This window comes from Myotis davidii, unplaced genomic scaffold (genome assembly GCF_000327345.1).
Source record: "Myotis davidii unplaced genomic scaffold, ASM32734v1 scaffold259, whole genome shotgun sequence".
Lineage (NCBI taxonomy): Eukaryota > Metazoa > Chordata > Mammalia > Chiroptera > Vespertilionidae > Myotis > Myotis davidii.
The window spans coordinates 6,969,548-6,982,681 of NW_006292687.1; the positions used below are offsets into that span (position 1 = coordinate 6,969,548).

The 13,134-nt window shown below is 38.8% G+C and overlaps 1 protein-coding gene across 1 annotated transcript in view; it reads right to left on the reverse strand.

Annotated features, from left to right (window-relative positions):
- Window positions 1-442: 442 nt before the first annotated feature.
- ELP2 (elongator acetyltransferase complex subunit 2) overlaps window positions 443-13,134 on the reverse strand; it is a 35,351-nt gene continuing 22,659 nt past the window's right edge. Inside the window, exons 13-22 of the mRNA XM_006766114.2 lie at window positions 12,655-12,843; window positions 11,789-11,858; window positions 11,197-11,292; window positions 10,997-11,054; window positions 9,854-9,926; window positions 6,587-6,779; window positions 5,030-5,151; window positions 3,192-3,325; window positions 2,312-2,425; window positions 443-975 (exon numbers count right to left, since the gene is read on the reverse strand). Coding sequence (XP_006766177.1) covers window positions 819-975; window positions 2,312-2,425; window positions 3,192-3,325; window positions 5,030-5,151; window positions 6,587-6,779; window positions 9,854-9,926; window positions 10,997-11,054; window positions 11,197-11,292; window positions 11,789-11,858; window positions 12,655-12,843 — 1,206 coding nt within the window. The 3' untranslated portion in view covers window positions 443-818. The remainder of the gene's footprint in view (window positions 976-2,311; window positions 2,426-3,191; window positions 3,326-5,029; window positions 5,152-6,586; window positions 6,780-9,853; window positions 9,927-10,996; window positions 11,055-11,196; window positions 11,293-11,788; window positions 11,859-12,654; window positions 12,844-13,134) is intronic.

Genomic DNA, 13,134 nt, shown 5'->3' on the forward strand with positions numbered 1-13,134 from the left:
AACACTGGCCAGGGATCATACCCCCTCTTAACATCTCTCACCCCAACTTCCAACTCCTATGCCCACCTCCCAAACCTCAGCTGGCACACCCAACACTCTGTTTCTCTCACCTTCTTCCCTTTGCTCCCACTACTCACTCTTCCTGGGGACGTCCTTTACTCTCATGACTCATTTGTGATTTCACATAAAATCAAATGATTCAGAACTTGACTTTTTAGCCCCTTCATCTATCAGATTAAATGTTCAGATATTCTGCTTTAAGTCAAACCCTAAAAGAAGAACCCATCTACTTTTAAACAATGAAAGAAATGGCTGGCTACACTTCAAACTCCCAATGGCCTGCCAAATTCCTAAAATGTTTAGTGTGTACTGGGAAAAAGGAGTCAAGACCACACTTTGTGTGGTCTATTTACAAAAACTGTTTTAAAAAAACTGAGTAATCTAGCTTTAACCTCTTTTTTATTTTCTATGTCCTACCTCTGAAGAAGATAATTAATGATATGTCCCAAATAGGGGCATATGAAAAGAGAAAGGCAAGTTCAGTCATGAAGAAAGAACAGAGTTCTTATCTGAAACATATGGATGCAGGTCTGAATCCCGGAAGGTATGGGGAAGGTCCTGAGGATGTCTGTATATAAAACAATTTTGAATAGAGTCGGAAGCTTTCATCAGATTTCAAAAGGTCTGTGATACAAATTAATATACTCCTATAGGACTTACAAATGAAACTCAATGAAATTATGAAGACAGATTATCCATTTACATGATTTAAAAATGTTAAGACACTAATGATTATATGCTTGTAGTTATTAAGTCCATTACAGAGCACCTCTGTTTACTTTGTATATCTTCACAGTATGATCTTCACCACAACTTGCAAAATGTAACCACTCAGGGCCTTCTGCTTCCTTCTCCTCAGTTTTTCCATTACAATTCTTCCAGCATAATTTTTTGATAGCAAGTGTATGGCTTTGGCTAAAACAAAGACAGAGAAAGCATTAAATCAATGTATTCCATGACTAAAAAATATTTTACTGGGTGCTTACCTACATGTAATTTAACTAGTATACTCCTACTATTAATATTAACATAAATGAAATTAAAACCTGAAAATCACAATGTACAGGTTTTAAAATACCATCACTAATTTTTTAGTCATTTTATTCTAACCTTGAAAACATCTCTTACTTAATGACTAATCGAGGATACCACCAAAAGAGCAAGAAATAGATAATGACTTTCCGTCAAATTTTGTTTTAATGATCAGTGAAATTCATGACATGGCTATTAAGATCAGCCTTTCAGATAACTTTACTGAATGTGTTTCTTTAAGAATTCCAGCTTTGCAACATATTCTAGATTATTTTATTCTTCTGACACCCCTATGACATGGATGGACTCTTACTAACATACCTACTGCTGGGTAAGGAAGGACAGTAAATGATTTAATAAACTGCCCAGTGAAAGAACCTTGGTCTTTAATGTGATCTTCAAGTGCATGACCTTGAAGATGATCATATTAATGCCCATATTAATGCTCATATTAAATCCCATCCCCACTCCCAAGGCAGAGAGACCTACAATGCTCTCAAACATAGATTATTAATAAATCTCTATGAAAATATAATATTCTCTGTAAGTTTAACCTGCAAATTAGGCATCCAAATCAAGAAGAAATAAAGTAAAGGACTTATATTTTAAGGCAGTAAACGTGAAAATGACAGAGCACACCAATTAGACTTTCAAATACCAAGAAGTCCTTGTCACCTGTCCACTCTCAGGTTCAAAGGTAGGACTACAGGTTAATCTTGAAGTCTGAGACATTTAAAATCAGCACACCAGAAGCTATGCCACCATATGACTGAGTCTTTGCGAGTGGCCCCTCTGGGAGGTCACTCACATCTCCACAGTGCTGCTGTGCCTCAATGCTTCCTGAAATCCTTCTAAAGGAACTGCTTCCAGTTTCATACCATACAGGCTATGACTTGAGTACAATCAGTGACAGCTCATCTTTGTGTGAGGATGGATTTAATTACTAAAAACAGTTAAGTCATTTGGAGATTAGCTTTAAATGTGTAATCTGTAAAGATAATATGCAAACAAGTAATTTGGTTAAGTGAATTCTTAAAAATAGAGTTAACAAACATCAATTTCAAGAAATAAACCACACAACACAGGGTTACCACTTAGTGGCAAGCACTACAAATACAGATCTGTGTCCTTCTCCATGCAAACATGGCGTAAAATGTGCCACTAAAGATTTCATGATTTCTATCTAGTATGATGGAAGCAAAAAATAGAAAGAAAATACCTCTGGCTTGTTTCCACACAGGGGGCCCAGTCATTTACTTCTGGAGCTTGGTTAGTCTTTTTCCAGGTGTATAAACAAATCCTTCCACACTCTAACCCTATTGCAACCACGTATCTGTTTTTGAGGGAGGGAAGGAAGGCAGTTACTAATTTAGCAAGAATTTCTGTTATCTCCACCATCCCTCCTCAGTGTAGCTCCTCAGTGTTCCCAACCACCCCACATCTACAAAGATCTGTTTAAAACCACCAGCCCAGAAGATGGGGCCCTGCTGTACTGTGCCCTCAAGGGGTCTCCTCTCCACCGAGGGTGCCCAGTTTTACCTCTGTCCTCCACTGGCAAAACCCAAGAACCAACGTTTCCCTGGCCAGCTGCAGGGGTCCCCATTCTGCTGAAGACACTGATTACACAGAAAGTACCACAGTCCTGAATTTGGTGAAATAAGAACCTTTGAGCCACACTCCCAACTTCCCTTTCACCACTTTAAATATCAGCAAGTTCTACCAATTTAAAAATTCTTATGAGAAACAAATATTATGAAAAAAATATCAGCTCAGAAGCTAAGAGCCCATGAGTGTAGGAGGGCTACGTACTGAAACCAAGTGATCTTCTTTTTTTTCTAATATTTTATTGATTTTTTGCAGAGAGGAAGGGAGAGGGATAGAGAGTTAGAAACATCGATGAGAGAGAAACATCGATCAGCTGCCTCCTGCACACCCCCTACTGGGGATGTTGCTGGCAACCAAGGTACATGGCCTTGACCGGAATCGAACCTGGGACCTTTCAGTCCGCAGGTTAAGGCTCTATCCACTGAGCCAAACCGGTTAGGGCCCAAGTGATCTTCTTAAAGAAAACATACATGGAAGCCCCGGCAGAGACTAACCGTTGGGACAGGTTAAGCACCGGGCAGACGCTGACGGCTGTCACAGACCCACCCACGTCCAGGACGGAGGAGCAGGGGCCAATGCTGTGCTCGATAGCATCTTCGCTGGAGTCGCACTCACCCCAGACAACCACCTAACACAAACACATCAGACTCTGTAAAACATTCTTTTTGCAAGGTTTCCAGCAATGCATCAGAAAGTTTCAATGACACTGATATGCAAAATAGCTGCTCTGGCAGTCAAAAAAATTCAGCATTTACATGTGTGTTCCAGAACTGAGGAGCACTTTAAGCACCACAAAGAAGCCACAGCGTAGCAGACACAAGTTGCTGAGACCTCAATTACCTACATGTGCCACCCAAAGATGGACTGTCCCTGCCAGGGGGTGGTCTGGCATGCTCTTCACACTCAGGAGTTCTGATCCAGCGAGATTCAACTGATCATGTCCTCACTGAGGGGCTCAGGCACTTGCCCAAGAAGTTACCACAAAATGTATAGAGACCAATCAAGTCCCTGGCTCTTCCTCTATATCACCCACCCCTCAGGGCATCAGCTGTGGGGTAACCTTGAGGATAACCTACATAAGACATAAGGTTTCCCTGGAAGCTTACACCTGAAGGGGGTGTGATTGGTCAAAAAGAAGTGGGAGAGGGAAGTGAAATGGATAATAAGTGTAAAATCCAGGACCAAAGCAAGATTACAAGTAGAAGGCTCTGCCCAGCAAGTGGAAGAGCATTTCTGAGCATGAGCAGTGGATGATTCCTTGTCTGTTTCAGCCCTGGCGTATCCCTCAGAGCCACAGCTTGGCCATCTGCTACTGGGCGTGACTGTGGAGGGCAGGACAGCCCTGCTTCCTGGGCAGCTAGCAGAGCACAGGAAATAAATGCCAGGGAAGAATTAAATAGGAGTGAACAGAAGTGAAGGTCTGAGAGAAAGCGTTTCAGGGGTTGACATGTCAGCATCTCACTGCCCACTCTGGCCCTGAACTTCAGTAATTTGTACCATGACTAGGACTGGCGAGGGCAGGGAGAGGAAACACTCTGTGGTCTGCAAGCACCGCAGGAAAAGGAATTCAAGAGTACGAAACAGAGGAAAGACCAGGAGCCAGGTGAACATGCCCCAGAGAACAAGGGTGAGGGTCCTGGTCAAGAACCCATTGCTAGCTAGCTTACTTTGGTTTCTAGAAATGTTGGATCACACACATACACACACATACCCCACTCTCACCACTGAATGAAAAGGTAATAGTCATTTGTTATAGACAACATTTCATTCATAAAAACATGAAAAAGAAAAGTAGAAACTTTTTAATATTTTATTGATTTTTTACAGAGAGGAAGGGAGAGAGATAGTCAGAAACATCGATCAGCTGCCTCCTGCACACCCCCTACTGGGGATGTGCCCGCAACCCAGGTACATGCCCTTGACTGGAATCGAACCTGGGACCTTTCAGTTCGCAGGCCGACGCTCTATCCACTGAGCCAAACCGGTTTCAGCAGAAAAGTAGAAACTTTTTCCCCATATGCCCCTTGCCCTGCTCTTGCTCTCCTACTTTCTTAATTTTGATCCACTTCATTTATTACTTTTCTCCCACAGGGGCCAACTGATGCAGGCCATGTCAGAAAGGTCTTCTCATATTTGAGATTTCAGAGAAATGTACTATATAGCATTTAACAAGAAAATACTTTTGTATATATGTATATGAAAAACACACAGGGAATATATAAATCGGTTTTTAAAAGTTGTATCAGAAAGTCAGGATTATGTGGTTTCTATCCAAACATACCTGTAACAATATTAATTTACATTTGAAAACTATTAAGTTAAAAAAAATTACCTTTTTGTCTCGGCTTCCAGTGAAGAAAAACTTGCTGTCAGGACTCCAATCACAAGACCAAATAATTCTACTGTGCACAGCAGTGACTTTGTTGGTGAAGGCAAAGAGACTGAAAATTGGGTCTGAAAGAAACACACATGCACTACTCACAAAGCAGAGAATGCTGGTATTTTGCCTGTTAAAAAAGCTATGTTTAAGTGCCATGTACATCATGCAATTTAGTATTCAATTTCCAAATGCTGACTTTTGCAACAGACCACGGCTCGGCAGCTGACCCCTAACCAGAAGGCCAAGGGAATACTGTCACTTTTCTAGTAGGGAATGAGTTATATTGACTAGTTGCTCTCTAGTGACTGATGACAAATGTCTTCCAGGCACTTAGCTAAACGTCCAGTTTATGCCTATGGAAGAAGCCTAAAGCAATTCAACCTTACTCAGGAAGTAGCCAGATTTGCATATTAAGCTATGGAAAAAAGATTAATGCACCCTTAAGTGATTATTTAAAAACCCAAACTTAAAATATTTTCCCTTGTAGGATTTAAATGTAAGCTAACGTCTAGTCCTTATATGGACTAAACCTAAAACATATAACTGCTATGAGGAGGAAAGAAGGTATCTATTAATCCATAATCCATAAAGATACAGAAAATTAATGGATATGTTACTAGTATCACTTTAACTTTTTAAAAAGTAAATGTTGCATGTTAGAAGTCACTAGTTATTTGCAGGAGCAACCAGTCTTTTCTCACACGTACTGCTGAGTCTGTGTCACAGTCCCTGATGGTCTCTAGAAGACCAAGAAACTAAGGGGCTAGAACTGTCACAAGATCAAACTGCATGCAGACTGCGTCAATGGAAAAATTTAAAGTAGGAGTAAACAACAGACATGTAAACACTCTCAAGATTTTACCCAAAGAAACTGAGGAAAGAGGAATGGCCACTGCTGAAAGCACACAAGCTTTTATTTCTTTTCTTTTTTTTTTTCAATTTATGTCAGGATCAGTAGAGAATGCAGGTAAATGTGTTAACATCTTGCCCAGGGGGCCATGTTATCCACAGATGGAAGCCTAAAACACCCTTCCCAGTGATCAGTGACAGGAGTGGATAAGAAAGGGTAAAGATAATGGTCCTTCTAAGTTCCTGTAAGTTTCATATTTAACTGTATCTTCATTATTCCTATCCCATAAATCCCTAGCTTGGACTATGCCATCCATTTGGTTTTATGGTGGCACTCTATAACCATCTGCAAAATTTAATAAACTAAATTTTCTCCATACAGATTTTTGTTTCCTTCACTGAGATGTCTGAACACATGCCATCCTGACTACATAATCACAAGGAAGTCAACCCAAAGGCCACCTGCATTTAATTTTTTCAAGGAAGGTCGAGTCTGCTTCAGTTATTACAGAATTTTGAAAGACTGCACAACAGTGAGACTCTGCCTTTCACCTGTTATTATTTGTTCTTTTCTTCACCCAACAGATGCTCAAGGTGGACAAAATGGATAGTACTGCCTTCCTACTCAATCCTTCCTTCCCAATAAGAAACTGTTTTTACCTAACTCAGGTGAGGTTGTGTCCTGCCTTCGCCATAGTGACCAGGTCCGATCTCTGGAAACAGCTAGTAAGAACTTGTCATTAGGTGAGAAGGCCATCTGTGTGACAGTCAGGCTGTGGAAAATCAGATTCTGCACCTGTTTCCAAGATGAGGTGTTCCAAAGAATGATGGCTGCATGCTCCTTCTTAGCTGCCTGTAGGACAGAGATGAAACGTAGTTTAAAGACATTTACTTCTAGTCAACATGAAGTAACAGGGATCAGATTTACTCCCTTGTGTGAAAAATTAAAAATCCAGACAAAGTAAATGAAAACGATGGCACTCCAAAACCCATGAAACACTCATCCCTGAGAGACAAAATGAATCGGGGCAGGGGGGCTGGGGGGAACGACACACATCATCATCCAACTCCATGACAACTTTAAGCAGTTAAACACAGGTTTAACTAGAATCCCCAAAAAGGGTAAGAAGAAAAGATACTTAAAACAATAAACCTACAGATCCAAGAAGTTCAAGAAAACCCAAGCACAAGAAACATGAAGAAAATTATAGCAACAATAATTAAACTGTTTAAAGCCAGCAATAAATATGAAATTGCAGTTGGGGGGGTGAAGGGGGAGAGCCACTACTGAGGAACAAAGACAAATTATAGTGAACTTGTGAAAAACAATGCAAGTCAGAAGAAAATGGAGCATTTTAATATACAAAAGAAAAACCAACAATTCTTTAGCCACCAAAATAACATTCAAAAATGAAGAAATCTACTTTTTTCAAACAAAACCTAAAAAAATAAAATTCATGGACTAGCAGAATTGCATTACAAAGAATGTTAAAGAATATCATTTAGGCATAAGGCAAATGATATCCGATGGGAATTTTTTTATTATTTAAATCTCTATAAAAGATAACTGGTCAAAACAAAAATAACAATATGTTATGGAATTTCTGTGAATAAGTAAAATGTACAATGACAATACCACAAAGTAGGGGAAAACAAAAGTATACTTCTGTAAAGTTCTTAAGTAGTACATAAAACAATCCAATATTACTTCAAGGTAATGTGGTAAGTTAAAGAAGTATACTGTAAAATGTAAAACCAATAAAATAACAAAACAAAAAGTTATATCTACTAACCAAACAGAAGAAATAAAGTAAAATCATAAAAAGTATCAATTAGCCGAGGCCGGTTTGGCTCGGTGGCTAGAGCGTCAGCCTGCGGACTGAGAGGTCCCGGGTTCGATTCCGGTCAAGGGCATGTACCTGGGTTGCGGGCACATCCCCGGTGGTAGATGTGCAGGAGGCAGCTGATCGATGTTTCTCTCTCATCAATGTTTCTAACTCTCTCTGTCTCTCTCCCTTCCTCTCTGTGAAAAATCAATAAAATATATTTTAAAAAAAAGTATCAATTAATCCAATGTAACTAAAATGGAACAAGAAATAGATGGATCAAGTAGAAAACAAATAATAAGATGACAGATTTAAGTCCAACCATATAAATTACGACATTAAATGTAAATGATCTAATAAAATGCCTATTAAAATTAGATTATCAAGATGAGTAAAAAAAGCAAGACTCAACTATATGCTGCCCCCCAAAAACCCACTTGAAATAAAAGAAAATAGGTAGCTTAAAAGTAAAATGATAGAAAAGATATATAATTTAAACACAATTCAAAAGAAAGCTAGATTGACAATATGAATAGCAAAGTAGATTTCAGAGCATAATATATAATCAGAAATTAAAGAGAGCCAATTAATCAAAAAAATCTAACAATCAAAATGTTTTTACAACAGTTTCAAAATACATAAAGTAAAAACTGACTAAATTGCAAGGATTAAAAGACAAGTGCACAATTATAGTCAGAGATCTCAAAATGCCATTCTCAATAAAACTGAAAGGATAAATACTTGAACAATACTATCAACCAATCTGACCTAGTTCATATTTTCAGAACACTCTACCTAACAGAAATAGAATCCATTCTTTCCAAAATGAAAACGGAAACTTACCAAGATTAAAGTTTAAGATTCAAATCATATTTGTTCTCTGACCACAATTAAATGAAATTAGAAATCATCAACAGAAAGATAACTGGGAAAAGCTCAGCATATGGAAACTAAATACTACATTTCAAAATAAACTATAGGTCAAAGATGAAATCAAAGGAATATTAGAAAGTATTTTTAATTGAATGAAAATGAAAACACAACACATTAAAATTTGCGGAATGCCTCAAAAACAATGCTTAGAGGGAAATTTATAGCACTAAACGTGTGTTAAAAAACACAACCCAATATGGAAAAAATTGGTAAGTTAGACTTCACCAAATCATACAACTTCTGCTCTGTGAAAAACATTCTTAGGAAAATGAAAAGACACTGGGAATAATTATCTACGACTGACAGTGCCCAAAGGTAAAGACAAATTAGCTGCTCAGTAGCAGCACAACTATCCCTGCTACTAAGCCGCATTCTTCCCACAGGCCCTGTAACAGAAGTACTGCTAGTACCACCTCACAGAGGGGACAGCAAGGGGGTGGAGCAGGAGGGCACAGCAATCTCTTACGATGCCTCTCAATACCAACCAGTGGCAAGAAGCCACAGCAAAGGCAGGGACAGTGGGCCATCCAGATGGGCAGCTCTCATCATCATGCTTAAAACAAGTAAATACATTTTAGAAAAGTTAGAGGAATGTGTGGGTGTGAGACCCTTCAGACAATCCTCCATAAACATTATTTCACTCCACAGCAGGTGGAGAGATTATGAACAGTGAGTTCAAGATCGGTCGGTCTCCCAGGCAAATGTCTGCAGTGCACTATTCTGCAGCTATAAGCGGGGGCTAGCTGAGCAGGCCACCACCCGCCACACGGGGCCTCAGGCGGAGGAGCTCCCCTCACTTAGGTCCCTTCTAAGAGTGTCCTCGAGAAACCATCAGATGGAGCGCCCTCCCTCTAGTTTCACCTTCTCATTCCCGTATCTCTGGGATTCAAATTATTTTTAATGTGTCATATTTTTAGGTCTCATATTAAGATATGAATTTTTGAGTAGGGACATAAATCAGTTCAAATCAAGTATTTAGGAATAAAAATGGGCAGCTGAAACAGACTTGCAAGCTTTTGATGAAACAGAAAGAAAAAGAGACTGCGAGAGCAAGATTTAGAAAGAGCAGGCACCAGGGGCCATTCACACAGTGTTCTGACTAAAATACTACCAATCTAACAACTCAAATACCTGTGCCCAAGTAGAGTAAAAAAGTAAAATCCCCTACCTTACAAGCTGAGGCAAGCAGAGTCTTTGAGTTATTACAAGCAACGCAAAACAACTCGTAACCATGTCCATATCTAAAATTTAAAACGAGAAAATACATGACCCCTGTATTAGTAAATATCCTCATGCTAAAAGTTTTAAAATGTGAAAAGAATAACATCAACCTCTCTAGCTAACATGCAGTTCTTTTAAGGAACATTAATTTCTGCCCAGGCAAACATTTAGGGGAAAAACAGAGACTGTAGAAAAATGCCCATGCCCTAGAAGTAATATAACTTATTCAAACAGTAAGATTAAAATACAAGGTTTGGATGGCCAGAGTTGGCTCAATTGGTTGAGCATCATCCCATACACTGAAAGGCTGTAGGTCTGATTCCCAGTCAGGGCACATACTTAGGTTGTAGGTTCGATCCCAATAGATTGTATAGAAAGCGACCAATCAATGATCTCTCTCACACTGATGTTTCTATCTCTCTCTAAGCATGTCTGTGGGTGAGGACTTAAAAAGAAAAAAGAAAGCCCTAGCTTGTTTGGCTCAGTGGATAGTGTCGGCCCTCGGGCTGAAGGGTCCCGGGTTTGATTTCGATAAAGGGAAAGTATCTAGGTTGCAGGCTTGATCTCCAGCCTTGGTTGGGGCATGGGTGGGAGGCAACCAATAGATGTGTCTCTCTCACATCAATGTTTCTCTCTCGGTGTCTCTCCCCCTCCCTTCCACTCTCTCTAAAAATCAATGGAAAAATATCCTCAGGTGAGGATTAAGAAAAATAAAAAAAAAACAAGTTTTCACCACCAGCCAGCCAGTACAATAAATAATAAACCATGGAAAGGTTTTGATGGGGAACCAACAAAGGAAAAAAAGACAAACAGAATAACAAATCTAAATTTTTTTTAAATGGAAGATACATAAATATATGTTATTAAAAATTAAGACCAATAAACACACCTAGTAAATAAAAAAAATAGTAATATAAAAATCTATGTGAAGTTTGAGTCTCACCTATTATGAAAGCCACTAAAAAATCTTTAGAGCAGGGGGGAGGGAAATGTAGGTAAGAGGAAAACAAAGGAGAAAAATCAAGTTGCGGGTGGGTGGGAATCACAAGTTATGACAGAATCACACCAAATTGCTAACAGTTTAACTCACAGTTTTTGAACTTCAGGCCACAATGTATTCTGCAAAAGCTGATCCTCAGTGGGAGGTTCTACAATAAATTTATAGCACTGCAATCATTTTTTCTATTTCCATGCAAATAAAAAAGCAAATGCTAGAGCACTTATTTAGGTCAGCAGTGGCAAATATGAGTACTAATGATTCTATTAAATCATCTTTTTGTGAGTCCTTACCAGAAAGTATGGAGGGTTGAAAGGCCATCTGATGAGTCTCAAAACCTGCCCTAGTTAACAGCTCTTCTTCATCAGAGGGCTGAGGAGCTATATCTCCTGGTTTAAAAGAAACATATAACATCATGAAGATAGTCACCAACTTTACGTCTCCTAAACACGTTCCAATATTAAGGCCACCAATCAGAAAGTAGTGGTACTTCAAAGTAGTGTAATTCAAAGCCATATCCACGTGATTGCAAAGCCAAGGGTGCTTCTGTTTCTGCCACTCCAGTGTTTTCTAATGTGCTCGTAGGAGGTAGGAGCACTAGTCAGTTCCATAAGGAGTCCTTCCTTTCCTTTGACCTAACATTTCCCAAGTTTGTAAAACATGGAGCATTCTTTCAGCTACCCATATTAGCATCTGTGGTTGTAGTGCTCCATGACACCATTTCAGGGTCTGCATGTGTACAGAGTGCTTATCACAAAATATGTAAGAAAGGAGACAGATGTGTGTATTGTGATTTTAAAAAAATACTGGCTATAATGAATATTAAGTACATGTTATACAAGTGTGTAAGTAGATTTACATACCAATAATTCTTTTTAGCCTTACCTTGAAAGACAGCTTTATTTGATAATCCCAAAGCAGGGACAGTAGCTCCTTCTGGAAGATCACCATCTTGCTGGAGTAAAAGTACGATACACATTTTAAACACTGAAAGTTACTATTACATCAGGCACTACAAAGATGTCATGCTCACAAATGCTGAGAAGCAGTTTAAAGATCACCTTTGTATGGATACCTACCCAACTTTCATTTCCTGAACCAACAGATGCAACACTAGGCAATTACTCCCCAACAGACAGTTTTCAGCTAACCTGCAATTCTCTACCCAATCGAGAAAGCTAGGCATCCTCTCATCGAATCCTAACAGCTCACTGAGTTTCAGGGTCTCATAGGGAATGCACTGGGCTGCTTCCAGCAGAGAGTGAGCTGAAATGGAAGGCCCGGAGCTCTACTTCCAAGAGTCTCATGGGCACATCCCTAATGATGCTCGCGCAAACACAGACGTTTCCCAGAAAGGCAGTCACCATATTTTCATTAAACATATTTAAATACTCTAATAGTCAAAAAAAATTTTTACAGAGTAAAAATTGAAATGCCAATGATCTGTAAGTTATATAAATCAAATTATCTCATATGAAACTATGTGCTAACCATCAAGACCAGCACAGTGATGATATACAGTATTCATACCTTAATTTAATATTTAAATTTTTTACTGTCTTGAGCTAATTTGTTACAAAACTTCCAGTTTTAATATTTAAATACTTAATATTTAAATTAGTGCACCACAAGTTTGTCAAGCCAATAAAATGGTTTGACTTCCTTTCTACTCATTTATAGCCTTAAGCAAAATTTTTTAAAATTTCAATGAGGAGACTACATTTAGTTAAAACATTTAGAGGGATACTCACATTACAAAGTACACGATTCAGTGATTGGCCTGTAATGGCACAAAAATTTTCCACAAAATTCCGAGGTGCAGAAAATACTCGAAGAACTTTTTCATCTGCTCCAGATACAAACTGAAACCGATTAATCATTGCCAAACATTTCAGGTCATATCCATGTATCTGAGGCCGTGCAATTTCATGCCAAGTCACCTGGGTATTAACATAGGATAAATAAAAATGACCATCAGTTCAAAAACAGAATTTTTTTCAACAAGCAAAATATCAGACACAAAAAATCATTGATTATGCCATGAAACTGTGACCCTGGGGCAGATTCATCCATGTTGTTGTGTTAATCCTTTTCACTGCTAAGTAGTTCCTTGTACAGATATACCACTACTTGTTGATCCATCCACCTCCTGTGAAGACATCTGGGCTGTTTCCAGTTTTTGTTTTTAACTAAAAAAGCAGGCATGTACATTCGTGTACAAGTCTCTGCAT